Genomic DNA, 15,380 nt, shown 5'->3' on the forward strand with positions numbered 1-15,380 from the left:
AAAGTTTTATTACAAGACCCTTTAATAATTGATCCTTTTTACTATGTTCCACTCTTATTTTGCTTTTGGGCCAGGTTTTGGATAACTCCAGTGGTAAAGTCCTTCAGCAGCTGAAGAGTCACACATCTACAGTGCAACATTGTCAGTTCACGGAAGATGGAACAAATCTGATTTCATGCTCTGATGATTCCACAATACGGGTAAGTGTTTTACTGCTGCTGTCTTTATTACATGTTCTAGCCCAGATTTTTTGAACTTTCTGCAACAGAGTGGTATCTAATAAGGTTTACGAATATCTTCATGGAACTATTAAATTATACAGAACTACACAGATTTTTATTTGTTTTCTTCCACTTTCTAATATTATAGCAGCTGAAAGTAAATCATTATTAACAAAGTATTTATTTCATGGTTAGTTTAGAGGTAAATTGTTTCTTTCCAAAGGCAGTGAGAGTCCACGACTTAATTCATTACTGTTGGGAATATCAACACCTGGCCACCAGTAGGAGGCAAAGACACACCAGCCAAAGGCTATAAATAAACTTTCTAATGACACGGTGAGTCCACGGATCATCTTAATTACTGTTGGGAATAACACTCCTGACTAGCAGGAGGAGCCAAAGAGCTCCACAGCAAAAGTTGTTAAATACCACTTCCCCTACCCACAATCCCCAGTCATTCTCTTTGCTTGTATCAGTTGCAAGGAGGGGTATAGTTAGGTGTCTGATTCTTCAATCAAGAGTTTATTTTTTTAGCAGAGCAAGTATGCTCTGGTTTTCTTTGGGGTTTAGCCGTAGTCCATGTCAGTCTCTTCAGTAGAGCAAGTGGTGGCTTTTAAGCATTTGGGAACTTGTGGGGTATAATCCCCACTGGGCCTCCCAAGTAATTTCATGCTGCCCTTGGTTGAAAGTTTGAGTAAGTTTACTCATCCTTTTCTTTTTTCCACAGGTCCATGTGAGGTAGGAAGCCCCTCTCACACCAAGTGAGCTGTCCTGCTGCCGGACAGATTTTTGAGGTAAGTGAGCTGTCCTGCTGCTGGATAGATTTTTGAGGTAAGTGCCTATTTCTTTCCCTGTTTTGATATAGGAGAATTTGGCACTTTGACAGTTAATTCTGTCTAAATATACAATCAGCCTTCTAGGTTAACTGTTTATTGTATGACAGTTTTGCAGGCACTGGGGATGTTTGTCTCAGTTTATTATGTTTTAACTTTGGTGTACATGTTTTTTGTTTGTGTATTAATGGCTACCGGGAGGTTTGTTAGGCCATGCCCACAATAGGCGGGCTTATCTGAGATAGCAAGGGCGTTTTTGGCGCCCTTTTAGCTGTTTCCTGTTGTTCCTGGATGTTGCAGCTCTGTTGCATAGCTCCTCAGAGGTGGTTCAGTGCTCTTTCCAGTCCGGCAGCAAGGAGGTCAGGTAGACATCTCAGCAGAGCTTGCTGAGGTGTGGAGGTTGCCTGTTGTTTTTTTGTGGGGCTGCTGCTCTGTTTATATTTTTTTTATTATTTCTGTCTAAATTTCAGAGACTATAACGTTTGTGTCTCTTTTTGCATTCATTTTGTAAAAAATTGTTGCTGCAAGATTTATTGTGCAGTTTATTTTAGGATTTTCTAGTTAAATTTTAAAAAGACTTTTTTTTTTTTTTTAAAGGGACAGTAATGTTTTTTTGTTTCATTAAAATTCTGATTTGAACTTAGAATTTTTTATTGATTAAAAGTTTTTTTCCTTTGGAATAAGATGGACCAAGAGGCCCTGCAAGCTGTTGCTTGTTCTCTATGTATAAAAACTAATGTTGAGCCTCCTATTCCTTTTTGTTCCTCTTGTATTGAGAGAACATTACATTACAAGGATAGACTTTTTGATTCTGAGCCTTCATTGTCTAGGGCGGATATTGTTCAGGAGTCTCCTGTTCAGGCTAATCCGCAGCTTTTTCCTCATACGTCCCAATCTTCTGCAGTGCTCTGTGTTTCATCTCAGGTAGTTTTTTCCTTGCAGGATATGGCTACCCATATATCCTCGGCAGTATCTGAGGCTTTGTCTGCTTTTCCTATGTTACAGGAGAAGCGCAAGAGGAAGTATAAGGTTTCTGATTCTGTTGCAATTGTGTCTAGTGTTTCTTCTCATAATTCTGAGGAGGAAGATACTTCAGTAGCATCTGAGGGTGAGATCTCGGATTCTGATAGTGTAAATCCTTCTTCTGAACCTGAGGTTGTTTCCTTTAGGTTTAAGCTGGAGCAAACCTCCGTTGGTTACTCGAGGAGGTTTTGGCTGCCTTGGATGACTCTGAGGCGTCAGTCATGGTTATTCCTAAGAAATCTAGTTAACTTAATACGTTTTTTGATGTCCCTTCCTCGGTGGAAGTTTTTCCTATACCAGATCGTGTTTCAGATATTATTGCATGAGAATGGGAGAAGCCTGGGATTCCTTTTTCTCCAACATAGGTGTGTCCGGTCCACGGCGTCATCCTTACTTGTGGGATATTCTCTTCCCCAACAGGAAATGGCAAAGAGCCCAGCAAAGCTGGTCACATGATCCCTCCTAGGCTCCGCCTATCCCAGTCATTCTCTTTGCCGTTGTACAGGCAACATCTCCACGGAGATGGCTTAGAGTTTTTTAGTGTTTAACTTCTACCTCTCTCTCTTTTTGGATTAAAAGCATCATCAGATTGGCTTACGAGACTGCCGGACGGCAGCCTCCCGAAAGAATCACAGCTCATTCCACTAGGGCTGTGGCTTCCACATGGGCCTTCAAGAACGAGGCTTCTGTTGATCAGATATGTAGGGCAGCGACTTGGTCTTCACTGCACACTTTTACCAAATTTTACAAGTTTGATACTTTTGCTTCTTCTGAGGCTATTTTGGGAGAAAGGTTTTGCAAACCGTGGTGCCTTCCATTTAGGTGACCTGATTTGCTCCCTCCCTTCATCCGTGTCCTAAAGCTTTGGTATTGGTTCCCACAAGTAAGGATGACGCCGTGGACCGGACACACCTATGTTGGAGAAAACAGAATTTATGTTTACCTGATAAATTACTTTCTCCAACGGTGTGTCCGGCCCACGGCCCGCCCTGGTTTTTTTAATCAGGTCTGATAATTTATTTTCTTTAACTACAGTCACCACGGTACCATATGGTTTCTCCTATGCAAATATTCCTCCTTAACGTCGGTCGAATGACTGGGGTAGGCGGAGCCTAGGAGGGATCATGTGACCAGCTTTGCTGGGCTCTTTGCCATTTCCTGTTGGGGAAGAGAATATCCCACAAGTAAGGATGACGCCGTGGACCGGACACACCGTTGGAGAAAGTAATTTATCAGGTAAACATAAATTCTGTTTTCCCTTCTCCAATTTTTAGGATGATGTTTCCTATTGCTGATTCTATTAAGGAATCTTGGTAGATGGTTCCTAATGTGGAGGGAGCAGTTTCCACTCTGACCAAGAGGACCACTATTCCTATTGAGGACAGCTGTTCTTTAAAGATCCTATGGGTAAAAAGTTGGAAGCTTTCCTTAAAAAGATTTATGTACACCAGGGGTATCAATGGCAACTGGCTGCATGTATTGCTACAGTTACTAGTGTGGCGGCATATTGGTTTGATGCATTGTCTGATTCTATTCAGCAAGATACTCCTCTTGAAGAAATTCAAGATAGAATCAAGGCTTTGAGGTTGGCTAATTCCTTTATTGCAGATGCTTCTCTACAGGTCATCAAGTTGGGAGCTAAAATTTCTGGTTTCGCCATTTTAGCTTGCAGAGCTTTAAGGTTAAAATCCTGGTCTGCGGATGTGTCCTCTAAGTCTAAGCTTTTGTCTACTGTATTCCTTACAAGGGTAAGACCTTGTTTGGGCCAGGTTTGGCTGAGATTATTTCTGATATTACGGGAGGGAAAGGGCATTCTCTTCCTCAGGATAAAAGAAATAAACAGAAGGGTCGGCAGAGTAATTGTCGTTCATTTCGTAACTTCTCTGGTAAATCTTCCTCTTCTTCCTCCAAGCAGGAACAGTCCAAGCCATCTTGGAAGTCAAATCAGTCTTGGAATAAGGGGAAGCAGTCTAGGAAGTCTGTTGCTGACTCATAATCAGCATGAAGGGTCTGCCCTCGATCTGGGAATGGATCTTGTGGGGGCTAGACTCTCTCTTTCTTCGCTCAAGTTTGGGTTCGAGATGTTCAGGATCCCTGGGTGGTAGATATTGTGTCCCAGGGTTACAAACTTGAGTTCAAGAATTTTCCTCCCAGTGGTAGGTTTCTTCTCTCCAGGTTATCTGTAAACCAGATAAAAGGAGAGGCATTCTTACGTTGTGTTCAGAATCTTTCCGACATGGGAGTGATCGTTCCTGTTCCGGTTCAGGAACAGGGTCTGGGTTTTTATTCCAATCTCTTCGTCGTTCCCAAAAAGGAGGGAACTTTCAGACCTATTTTAGATCTCAAGAGTGTTAACAAGTTTCTCTTGTTAAGTGTATCCAGTCCACGGATCATCCATTACTTATGGGATATTCTCCTTCCCAACAGGAAGTTGCAAGAGGATCACCCACAGCAGAGCTGCTATATAGCTCCTCCCCTAACTGCCATATCCAGTCATTCTCTTGCAACCCTCAACAAAGATGGAGGTCGTAAGAGGAGAGTGGTGTTTTATACTTAGTTTATTTCTTCAATCAAAAGTTTGTTATTTTTAAATGGTACCGGAGTGTGCTGTTTATCTCAGGCAGTATTTAGAAGAAGAATCTGCCTGCATTTTCTATGATCTTAGCAGAAGTAACTAAGATCCATGGCTGTTTTCACATATTCTGAGGAGTGAGGTAACTTCAGAGAGGGAATGGCGTGCAGGTTTTCCTGCAATAAGGTATGTGCAGTTAATATTTTTCTAGGGATGGAATTTGCTAGAAAATGCTGCTTATACCGGATTAATGTAAGTAAAGCCTTAAATGCAGTGATAGCTACTGGTATCAGGCTTATTAATAGAGATGCATACTCTTATAAAAATGTAATATAAAACGTTTGCATGTTAATCGTTTTTTATATATGTTTGGTGACAAAACTTATTGGGGCCTAGTTTTTTTCCACATGGCTGGTTTGATTTCTGCCTAGAGACAGTTTCCTGAAGCTTTCCACTGTTGCAATATGAGTGGGAAGGGCCTATTTTAGTGCTTTTCTGTGCAGATTAAAATACTGACAGAGACATTCAGCTTCCCTCTGCATGATACAGGACATCTCTGAAGGGCTCAAAAGGCTTCAAAGTCGTGTTTGAGGAGGGTAACAATCACAGTAGACTGTGGCAGTTGTTGTGACTGTGTTTAAAAAACGTTTTTGTCATTTATTATTCTGTTTTTGTTATTAAGGGGTTAATCATCCATTTGCAAGTGGGTGCAATGCTCTGCTGACTTGTTACATACACTGTAAAAATTTTGTTAGTGTAACTGCCTTTTTTTCACTGTTATTTCAAATTTTGTCAAAATTTGTTTCTCTTAAAGGCACAGTAACGTTTTTTATATTGCTTGTTAACTTGCTTTAAAGTGTTTTCCAAGCTTGCTAGTCTCATTGCTAGTCTGTACAAACATGTCTGAAACAGAGGATACTTGTTCATTATGTTTAAAAGCCATGGTGGAGCCCCATAGGAGAATGTGTACTAAATGTATTGATTTCACCTTAAACAGTAAAGATCAGTCTTTATCTATAAAAGAATTGTCACCAGAGGGGTCTGTCGAGGGGGAAGTTATGCCGACTAACTCTCCCCACGTGTCGGACCCTTCGCCTCCCGCTCAAGGGACGCACGCTAATATGGCGCCAAGTACATAAGGGACGCCCATAGCGATTACTTTGCAGGACATGGCTGCAATCATGAATAATACCCTGTCAGAGGTATTATCCAGATTGCCTGAATTGAGAGGCAAGCGTGATAGCTCTGGGGTTAGACGAGATACAGAGCGCGTAGATGGTGTAAGAGCCATGTCTGATACTGCGTCACAATATGCAGAACCTGAGGACGGAGAGCTTCAGTCTGTGGGTGACGTCTCTGATTCGGGGAGACCTGATTCAGAGATTTCTAATTTTAAATTTAAGCTTGAGAACCTCCGTGTATTGCTTGGGGAGGTATTAGCTGCTCTGAATGACTGTGACACAATTGCAGTGCCAGAGAAATTGTGTAGGCTGGATAAATACTATGCAGTGCCGGTGAGTACTGATGTTTTTCCAATACCTAAAAGGCTTACAGAAATTATTAGTAAGGAGTGGGATAGGCCCGGTGTGCCCTTTTCCCCACCTCCTATATTTAGAGAAATGTTTCCAATAGATGCCACTACACGGGACTTATGGCAGACTGTCCCTAAGGTGGAGGGAGCAGTTTCTACTTAAGCAAAGCGTACCACTATCCCGGTTGAGGACAGTTGTGCTTTTTCAGATCCAATGGATAAAAAATTAGAGGGTTACCTTAAGAAAATGTTTATTCAACAAGGTTTTATTTTACAGCCCCTTGCATGCATTGTGCATGTCACTGCTGCGGCGGCATTCTGGTTTGAGGCCCTGGAAGAGGCCATCCATACAGCTCCATTGACTGAAATTGTTGACAAGCTTAGAACTCTTAAGCTAGCTAACTCATTTGTTTCTGATGCCATTGTTCGTTTGACTAAACTAACGGCTAAGAATTCCGGATTCGCCATCCAGGCGCGTAGGGGGCTATGGCTCAAATCCTGGTCAGCTGATGTGACTTCAAAGTCTAAATTACTCAACATTCCTTTCAAGGGGCAGACCTTATTAGGGCCTGGTTTGAAAGAAATTATTGCTGACATTACTGGAGGTAAGGGTCATACAAAGGCCAAACAGTCTAATTTCCGTGCCTTTCGAAATTCCAAGGTAGGTGCAGCATCAACTTCCTCCGCTTCAAGACAAGAGGGAACTTTTTCTCAATCTAAGCAGGCCTGGAAACCTAACCAGTCCTGGAACAAAGGCAAGCAGGCCAGAAAGCCTGCTGCTGCCTCTAAGACAGCATGAAGGAACGGCCCCCTATCCGGCGACGAATCTAGTAGGGGGCAGACTTTTTCTCTTCGCCCAGGCGTGGGCAAGAGATGTTCAGCATCCCTGGGCGTTGGAGATCATATCTCAGGGATATCTTCTGGACTTCAAAGCTTCCCCTCCACAAGGGAGATTTCATCTTTCAAGGTTATCTGCAAATCAGATAAAGAAAGAGGCATTCCTACGCTGTGTGCAAGACCTCCTAGTAATGGGAGTGATCCATCCAGTTCCATGGACGGAACAAGGACAGGGTTTTTATTCAAATCTGTTTGTGGTTCCCAAAAAAGAGGGAACCTTCAGACCAATTTTGGATCTAAAGATCTTAAACAAATTCCTCAGAGCTCCATCTTTCAAAATGGAAACTATTCGGACCATCCTACCCATGATCCAAGAGGGTCAGTACATGACCACAGTGGAATTAAAGGATGCCTACCTTCACATACCGATTCACTAAGAACATCATCGGTTCCTAAGGTTTGCCTTTCTAGACAGGCATTACCAATTTGTAGCTCTTCCCTTCGGGTTGGCTACAGCCCCGAGAATCTTTACGAAGGTTCTGGGCTCACTTCTGGCGGTTCTAAGACTGCGAGGCATAGCGGTGGCTCCGTATCTAGACGACATCCTGATACAGGCGTCAAGCTTTCAAATTGCCAAGTCTCATACAGAGATAGTTCTGGCATTTCTGAGATCGCACGGGTGGAAAGTGAACGAGGAAAAGAGTTCTCTATCCCCACTCACAAGAGTCTCCTTCTTAGGGACTCTTATAGATTCTGTAGAGATGAAAATTTACCTGACGGAGTCCAGGTTATCAAAGCTTCTAAATGCTTGCCGTATTCTTCATTCCATTCCGCGCCCTTCGGTGGCTCAGTGTATGGAGGTGATCGGCTTAATGGTAGCGGCAATGGACATAGTGCCATTTGCGCGCCTACATCTCAGACCGCTGCAATTATGCATGCTAAGTCAGTGGAATGGGGATTACACAGATTTGTCCCCTCTGCTAAATCTGGATCAAGAGACCAGAGATTCTCTTCTCTGGTGGTTGTCTCGGGTCCACCTGTCCGAGGGTATGACCTTTTGCAGGCCAGATTGGACAATTGTAACAACAGATGCCAGCCTTCTAGGTTGGGGTGCAGTCTGGAACTCCCTGAAGGCACAGGGATCGTGGACTCAGGAGAAGAAACTCCTTCCGATAAATATTCTGGAGTTAAGAGCAATATTCAATGCTCTTCTGGCTTGGCCTCAGTTAGCAACACTGAGGTTCATCAGATTTCATTCGGACAATATCACGACTGTGGCTTACATCAACCATCAATGGGGAACCAGGAGTTCCCTAGCAATGTTAGAAGTCTCAAAAATAATTCGCTGGGCAGAGACTCACTCTTGCCACCTGTCAGCAATCCATATCCCAGGCGTGGAGAACTGGGAGGCGGATTTTCTAAGTCATCAGACTTTTCACTCGGGGGAGTGGGAACTCCATCCGGAGGTGTTTGCTCAATTGATTCATCGTTGGGGCAAACCAGAGTTGGATCTCATGGCGTCTCGCCAGAATGCCAAGCTTCCTTGTTACGGATACAGGTCCAGGGACCCAGAAGCGACGCTGATAGATGCTCTAGCAGCGCCTTGGTTCTTCAACCTGGCTTATGTGTTTCCACCGTTTCCTCTGCTCCCTCGACTGATTGCCAAAATCAAACAGGAGAGAGCATCAGTGATTCTAATAGCGCCTGCGTGGCCACGCAGGACCTGGTATGCAGACCTAGTGGACATGTCATCCTTTCCACCATGGACTCTGCCTCTAAGACAGGACCTTCTAATACAAGGTCCTTTCAATCATCCAAATCTAATTTCTCTGAGACTGACTGCATGGAGATTGAACGCTTGATTCTATCAAAGCGTGGCTTCTCCGAGTCAGTCATTGATACCTTAATACAGGCACGAAAGCCTGTTACCAGGAAAATCTATCACAAGATATGGCGTACATATCTTTACTGGTGTGAATCCAAGAATTACTCATGGAGTAAGGTTAGGATTCCTAGGATATTGTCCTTTCTCCAAGAGGGTTTGAACAAAGGATTATCAGCTAGTTCCTTAAAGGGACAGATTTCTGCTCTGTCTATTCTTTTGCACAAGCGTCTGGCAGAAGTTCCAGACGTCCAGGCATTTTGTCAGGCTTTGGTTAGAATTAAGCCTGTGTTTAAACCTGTTGCTCCCCCATGGAGCTTAAACTTGGTTCTTAAAGTTCTTCAATGAGTTCCGTTTGAACCCCTTCATTCCATGGATATTAAGCTTTTATCTTGGAAAGTTCTGTTTTTGATGGCTATTTCCTCGGCTCTGAGAGTCTCTGAGCGTCTCTGAGCTATCTGCCTTACAATGTGATTCTCCTTATCTGATTTTTTCATGCAGATAAGGTAGTTCTGCGTAACAAACCTGGGTTTTTACCTAAGGTGGTTTCTAACAAGAATATCAATCAAGAGATTGTTGTTCCATCATTGTGTCCTAATCCTTCTTCAAAGAAGGAACGTCTTTTACATAATCTGGACGTAGTCCGTGCCTTGAAGTTTTACTTACAAGCTACTAAAGATTTTCGTCAAACATCTTCCCTGTTTGTCGTTTATTCTGGACAGAGGAGAGGTCAAAAAGCTTCGGCAACCTCTCTTTCCTTTTGGCTTCGGAGTATTATACGCCTAGCCTATGAGACTGCTGGACAGCAGCCCCCTGAAAGAATTACAGCTCATTCTACTAGAGCTGTGGCTTCCACCTGGGCCTTTAAAAATGAGGCCTCTGTTGAACAGATTTGCAAGGCCGCGACTTGGTCTTCGCTTCACACTTTTTCAAAATTTTACAAATTTGATACTTTTGCTTCTTCGGAGGCTGTTTTTGGGAGAAAGGTTCTTCAGGCAGTGGTTCCTTCCGCTTAATCCCTGCCTTGTCCCTCCCATCATCCGTGTACTTTAGCTTTGGTATTGGTATCCCATAAGTAATGGATGATCCGTGGACTGGATACACTTAACAAGAGAAAACATAATTTATGCTTACCTGATAAATTTATTTCTCTTGTAGTGTATCCAGTCCACGGCCCGCCCTGTCATTTTAAGGCAGGTCTAAAATTTAATTAAACTACAGTCACCACTGCACCCTATGGTTTCTCCTTTCTCTGTTTGTTTCGGTCGAATGACTGGATATGGCAGTTAGGGGAGGAGCTATATAGCAGCTCTGCTGTGGGTGATCCTCTTGCAACTTCCTGTTGGGAAGGAGAATATCCCATAATTAATGGATGATCCGTGGACTGGATACACTACAAGAGAAATAAATTTATCAGGTAAGCATAAATTATGTTTTCTCAGGGTTCTGTCTTTCAAGATGGAAACTATTCGTTCCATTCTTCTTTTGCTTCAGGAAGGTCAGTTCATGACCACAGTGGATCTAAAGGATGTGTATCTGCATATTTCCATTCACAGGGATCATCACAGGTTCCTAAGATTTGCATTTCTAGACAAACATTTTCAGTTTGTAGCTCTTCCTTTTGGTCTGGCAAAAGCTCCCAGAATTTTTCAAAGGTCCTGGGAGCATTGTTGGCGGTGCTTCGATTGAAGGGTGTTGCAGTGGCTCTCTGGACAACATTCTAGTTCAGGCTTCATCTTTTCAACTAGCAAACTCCCACACAGAGTTGTTGTTGTCTTTTCTGCGCTCCCACAGTAGGAAGGTGAATTTAGAAAAAAGTTCCTTAATTCTGGTTACAAGAGTGGTATTTTTGAGGACCATTATAGATTCTCTAGAGATGAAAATTTTTCTGACAGAAGCAAGAAAGTCAAAGATTATCAATATGTGTCTTGTTCTTCAGTCCCTTCCTCGGCCGTCAGTGGCTCAGTGCATGGAGGTTATTGGTCTGATGGTTTCAGTCATGGACATCATTCCGTTTGCTCGGTTCCATCTCAGACCTCTGCAGTTATGCTTGCTCAGGCAGTGGAACAGGGATTATGCGGATCTATCTCCAAAGATTGTTCTAGATCAGATGTCCATAGATTCTCTTAGATGGTGGTTTTCTCAGGATCTTCTCACTCAGGGAACTTGCTTTCGTAGACCTGCCTGGGTGATTGTAACCATGGATGCCAGTTTGCTGGGCTGGGGTGCTGTCTGGGGTTCATTAAGGGCTCAGGGTCTATGGACTTGGGATGAGTCGGTTCTTCCAATAAATGTTTTGGAACTGAGAGCAATTTTCAATGCTCTTCTAGCCTGGCCTCAGCTAGCTTCAACCCATTTTATCAGGTTTCAGTCGGACAACATGACGTCAGTGGCTTACATCAATCATCAGGGAGGAATTCGGAGTTCCTTGGCCAAGACAGACAAGATTATTCAGTGGGCAGAGATTCACAACTGTTGTCTGTCTGCTATCCATATTCCATGGGTGGACAACTGGGAAGCATATTTTCTGAGCAGAAATACTTTTCATCCAGGGGAGTGGGAACTTCATCCAGAGGTATTTTCCAGCTTGATTCTCAGTTGGGGGCAGCCGGAGTTGGATCTCATGGCATCTCGTCAGAATGCCAAGCTCCCATGGTACGGGTCGAGGTCAAAGGATTCTCAGGCTGTTCTGATAGATGCTCTGGCAGTTCCTTGGACTTTCAGTCTGGCATATGTGTTCCCTCCGTTTGCTCTTCTTCCTCGGGTCATTGCTCGGGTCAAACAAGAGAGGGCATCGGTGATTCTCATTGCTCCAGCATGGCCTCACAGAATCTGGTTTGCAGATCTGGTGGAGATGTCTTCCCTTCCACCTTGGCGTCTTCCATTAGGGAAGGACCTACTGCTGCAGGGTCCCTTCCTTCATCCAAATCGCGTTTCTCTGAAGCTGACTGCTTGGAGATTGAACGCTTGATTCTTTCTAAGCATGGTTTTTCTGAGTCAGTCATTGAGACTATGATTCAGGCTCGTAAGCCTGTGACTAGGAAGATTTATAATAAGATTTGGCATAAATATTTGTATTGGTGTGAATCCAAAGGCTACTCATGGAGTAGAGTTAGGATTCCTAGGATTTTGTCTTTTCTCCAGGAGGGTTTGGGGAAAGGTTTATCTGCTAGTACCCTGAAGGGTCAAATTTCTGCTTTATCTATTTTATTGCACAAGCACCTGGCGGATGTGCCAGATTTTCATTCTTTTTGTCAGACCTTGGTTACAATTCGGCCTGTGTTTAAGTCTACTACTCCACCTTGAAATCTTAATTTGGTTCTTAGAGTCCTTCAACAGGCTCCATTTGAACCTATGCATTCTTTGGATATTAAGATGTTATCTTGGAAGGTTTTGTTTCTGATGGCTATTTCTTCGGCTCGAAGAGTTTCTGAGCTTTCAGCCTTACAGTATGAATCGCCTTTTCTTATTTTTCACTCTGATAAGGTAGTTCTGTGTACTGCCTTAAGTTTTCTTCCCAAGGTTGTTTCTGATAAGAATATTAATCAAGAGATTGTTGTTCCTTCTTTGTGCCCTAATCCTCCTTCTCATAAGGAGTGTTTGTTGCACAACCTGGATGTGGTTTGTGCATTGAAATATTATTTGCAGGCGACTAAGGATTTTCGCAAGTCTTCTTCTTTATTTGTTGTCTTTTCTGGGAAACGTAAAGGGTAAGAAAGCTACGGCTACTTCTCTTTCTTGTTGGTTGAGGAGTGTTATTCGCTTGGCATATGAGACTGCTGGTCAGCAGCCTCCTGAGAGAATCACGGCTCATTCCAAAAGGGCTGTTTCATCTTTTTGGGTTTTCAAAAATGGAGCTTCTTTAGATCAGCTTTGCAAGGCTGCGACTTGGTCATCTTTGCATACTTTTTCTAAATTTGACAAATTTGATACTTTTGCTTCAGCAAAGGCTTCTTTTGAGAGAAAGGTTCTTCAAGCAGTGGTGCCTTCTGTTTAGGTTAACTGTCTTGTCCCTCCCTTATCATCCGTGTCCTCTAGCTTGGGTATTGGTTCCCAATAGTAATTAAGATGATCCATGGACTCACTGTGTCATTAGAAAGAAAACATAATTTATTCTTACCTGATAAATTTATTTATTTCTTGATACGGTGAGTCCACGGCCCGCCCTGTTTCTCAGACAGTTTGCTTTCTATAACTTCAGGCACCTCTGCGCCTTAGATTACTTCCTTTCTCCTTTCCCTTTGGTCGAATGACTGGGGATTGTGGGTAGGGGGAGTGGTATTTAACAGCTTTTGCTGTGGTGCTCTTTGCCTCCTCCTGCTGGTCAGGAGTGATATTCCCAACAGTAATTAAGATGAGCCGTGGGCTCACCGTGTCAAGAAATAAATTTATCAGGCAAGAATAAATTATGTTTTTTTTAGGCTCATTAAGAAGATTGAAAAAAGTGAATCTGTATAAGCCCAATACGCACTCCTGGTGCTAGAAAATATATGATTAAGTAATGGGTTAAACCCACCCCTTAGTTCATCAAGGAAAGTAAAGGATGTACCTCGATCCTCAATACTCACAGAGATATACTCCTTCCTCCCTGCAATGACACGGAGCTAGATAACGTTGCCGTTAAGATCGCCACCGGACTGCAGCGTCCTCACCTCTCGCTGCGTCCACCTCCGGCGTTTCCCTCTGCTCTTGATCAGTCCTCCTATGAGTGACATTATCAGGGGTAGACAGGAGTGAACAGGGGTAAACTGGTCGTAGTAGAGTCTCCAAACATGGAAAGCAAACCGCTGTCAGGCAACCTGGCTGGTCCAAATATGAGCAAGCAAACAGTGAAGAGTCCGGTTCCTAAAACTTCAAAACTTTATTGGACACATTAAAAACCCAAAAGGAAAACACAGCCACAATATAGCATCACAGAGAAGCGTATACCAGATGGCGTACGCTACTCTGTGATGCTATATTGTGGCTGTGTTTTCCTTTTGGATTTTTAATGTGTCCAATAAAGTTTTGAAGTTTTAGGAACCGGACTCTTCACTGTTTGCTTGCTCATTAAGAACATTGACGGATAATGCAGGACAGTTTGGAAAAATTTCCCACTGGGGCCTTTTTTACTGCTACGCAGCTGATATTTAGCTTTGCGTGGTTTCTCTTCTAGTTGGTGGCTGTCTTTTTCTGAAGCTGGTCGGAAGTGTGTTCCTGAGTAGCGATTAGCATATTGAGTTCACTGCAGGAATTGGGAGAGGTCCTGACTTCATTCCGGTCATGTTTGTCTAGCTAGGAGGTGGGGAGTCCCTCAGCCAAGGCTGAGGGTAGAGGTGCTATGGAGGGTAGAGGTGCTATGCTAAGTGTTAAAAACTTTTTATTTTTTGGTTGCTATAATATTGAGACCTTATACCCACTATGGAGGACTCTGATATTAACCACTCAGAGGGTTCTGTTTCAGCAATCACTGTGACAAATGCATGTTTATATTGTGAGGAGACTATGGTTTGCCCACCTGCACAATTCTGTTCTGTCTGCTTATGTTCTGTGTTAAAGACCAAGAAGGGATCTAAATCTGGTACTTTCTTCTGTTATGTGTGATCAGTCCACGGGTCATCATTACTTCTGGGATATAACTCCTCCCCAACAGGAAATGCAAGAGGATTCACCCAGCAGAGCTGCATATAGCTCCTCCCCTCTACGTCAGTCCCAGTCATTCTCTTGCACCCAACGACTAGATAGGATGTGTGAGAGGACTATGGTGATTATACTTAGTTTTTATGACTTCAATCAAAAGTTTGTTATTTTACAATAGCACCGGAGCGTGTTATTACTTCTCTGGCAGAGTTTGAAGAAGAATCTACCAGAGTTTTTTTACTATGATTTTAACCGGAGTAGTTAAGATCATATTGCTGTTCTCGGCCATCTGAGGGAGGTAAAAGCTTCAGATCAGGGGACAGCGGGCAGATGAATCTGCATTGAGGTATGTAGCAGTTTTTATTTTCTGAATGGAATTGATGAAAAAATCCTGCCATACCGTTATAATGACATGTATGTATACACTTCAGTATTCTGGGGATGGTATTTCACCGGAACTACTCTGTTAAAGGTCACTAATCCTTTTAATAAGTATTTATCATGTTAAACGTTTTTGCTGGAATGTAGAATCGTTTACATTGCTGAGGTACTGAGTGAATAAATATTTGGGCATTATTTTCCACTTGGCAGTTGTTTGCTTTTAATTGTGACAGTTTCGTTTCTCTTCACTGCTGTGTATGAGAGGGAGGGGCCGTTTTTGGCGCTCTTTGCTACGCATCAAAAATTTCCAGTCAGCTACTCTTATATTTCCTGCATGATCCGGTTCATCTCTGACAGATCTCAGGGGTCTTCAAACTTCTTTGGAGGGAGGTATATTCTCTCAGCAGAGCTGTGAGAATTTTACATTGACTGTGAATAAAAACGTTGCTCTGTAATTTTTATTTCAAATTTAATTATTGTT

General features: G+C 42.9%; 1 protein-coding gene across 4 annotated transcripts in view; it reads left to right on the forward strand.

The window, feature by feature from the left end:
• The window catches only part of APAF1 (apoptotic peptidase activating factor 1), a 435,848-nt gene that overhangs the window by 346,747 nt on the left and 73,721 nt on the right, over window positions 1–15,380 (forward strand). For all 4 annotated transcript variants that reach the window (XM_053717008.1, XM_053717007.1, XM_053717010.1 and 1 more), the window contains one exon: window positions 75–200. In XM_053717008.1, coding sequence (XP_053572983.1) covers window positions 75–200 — 126 coding nt within the window. The remainder of the gene's footprint in view (window positions 1–74; window positions 201–15,380) is intronic.

Source organism: Bombina bombina, chromosome 6 (genome assembly GCF_027579735.1).
Source record: "Bombina bombina isolate aBomBom1 chromosome 6, aBomBom1.pri, whole genome shotgun sequence".
In the NCBI taxonomy this organism is placed as follows: Eukaryota; Metazoa; Chordata; class Amphibia; order Anura; family Bombinatoridae; genus Bombina; species Bombina bombina.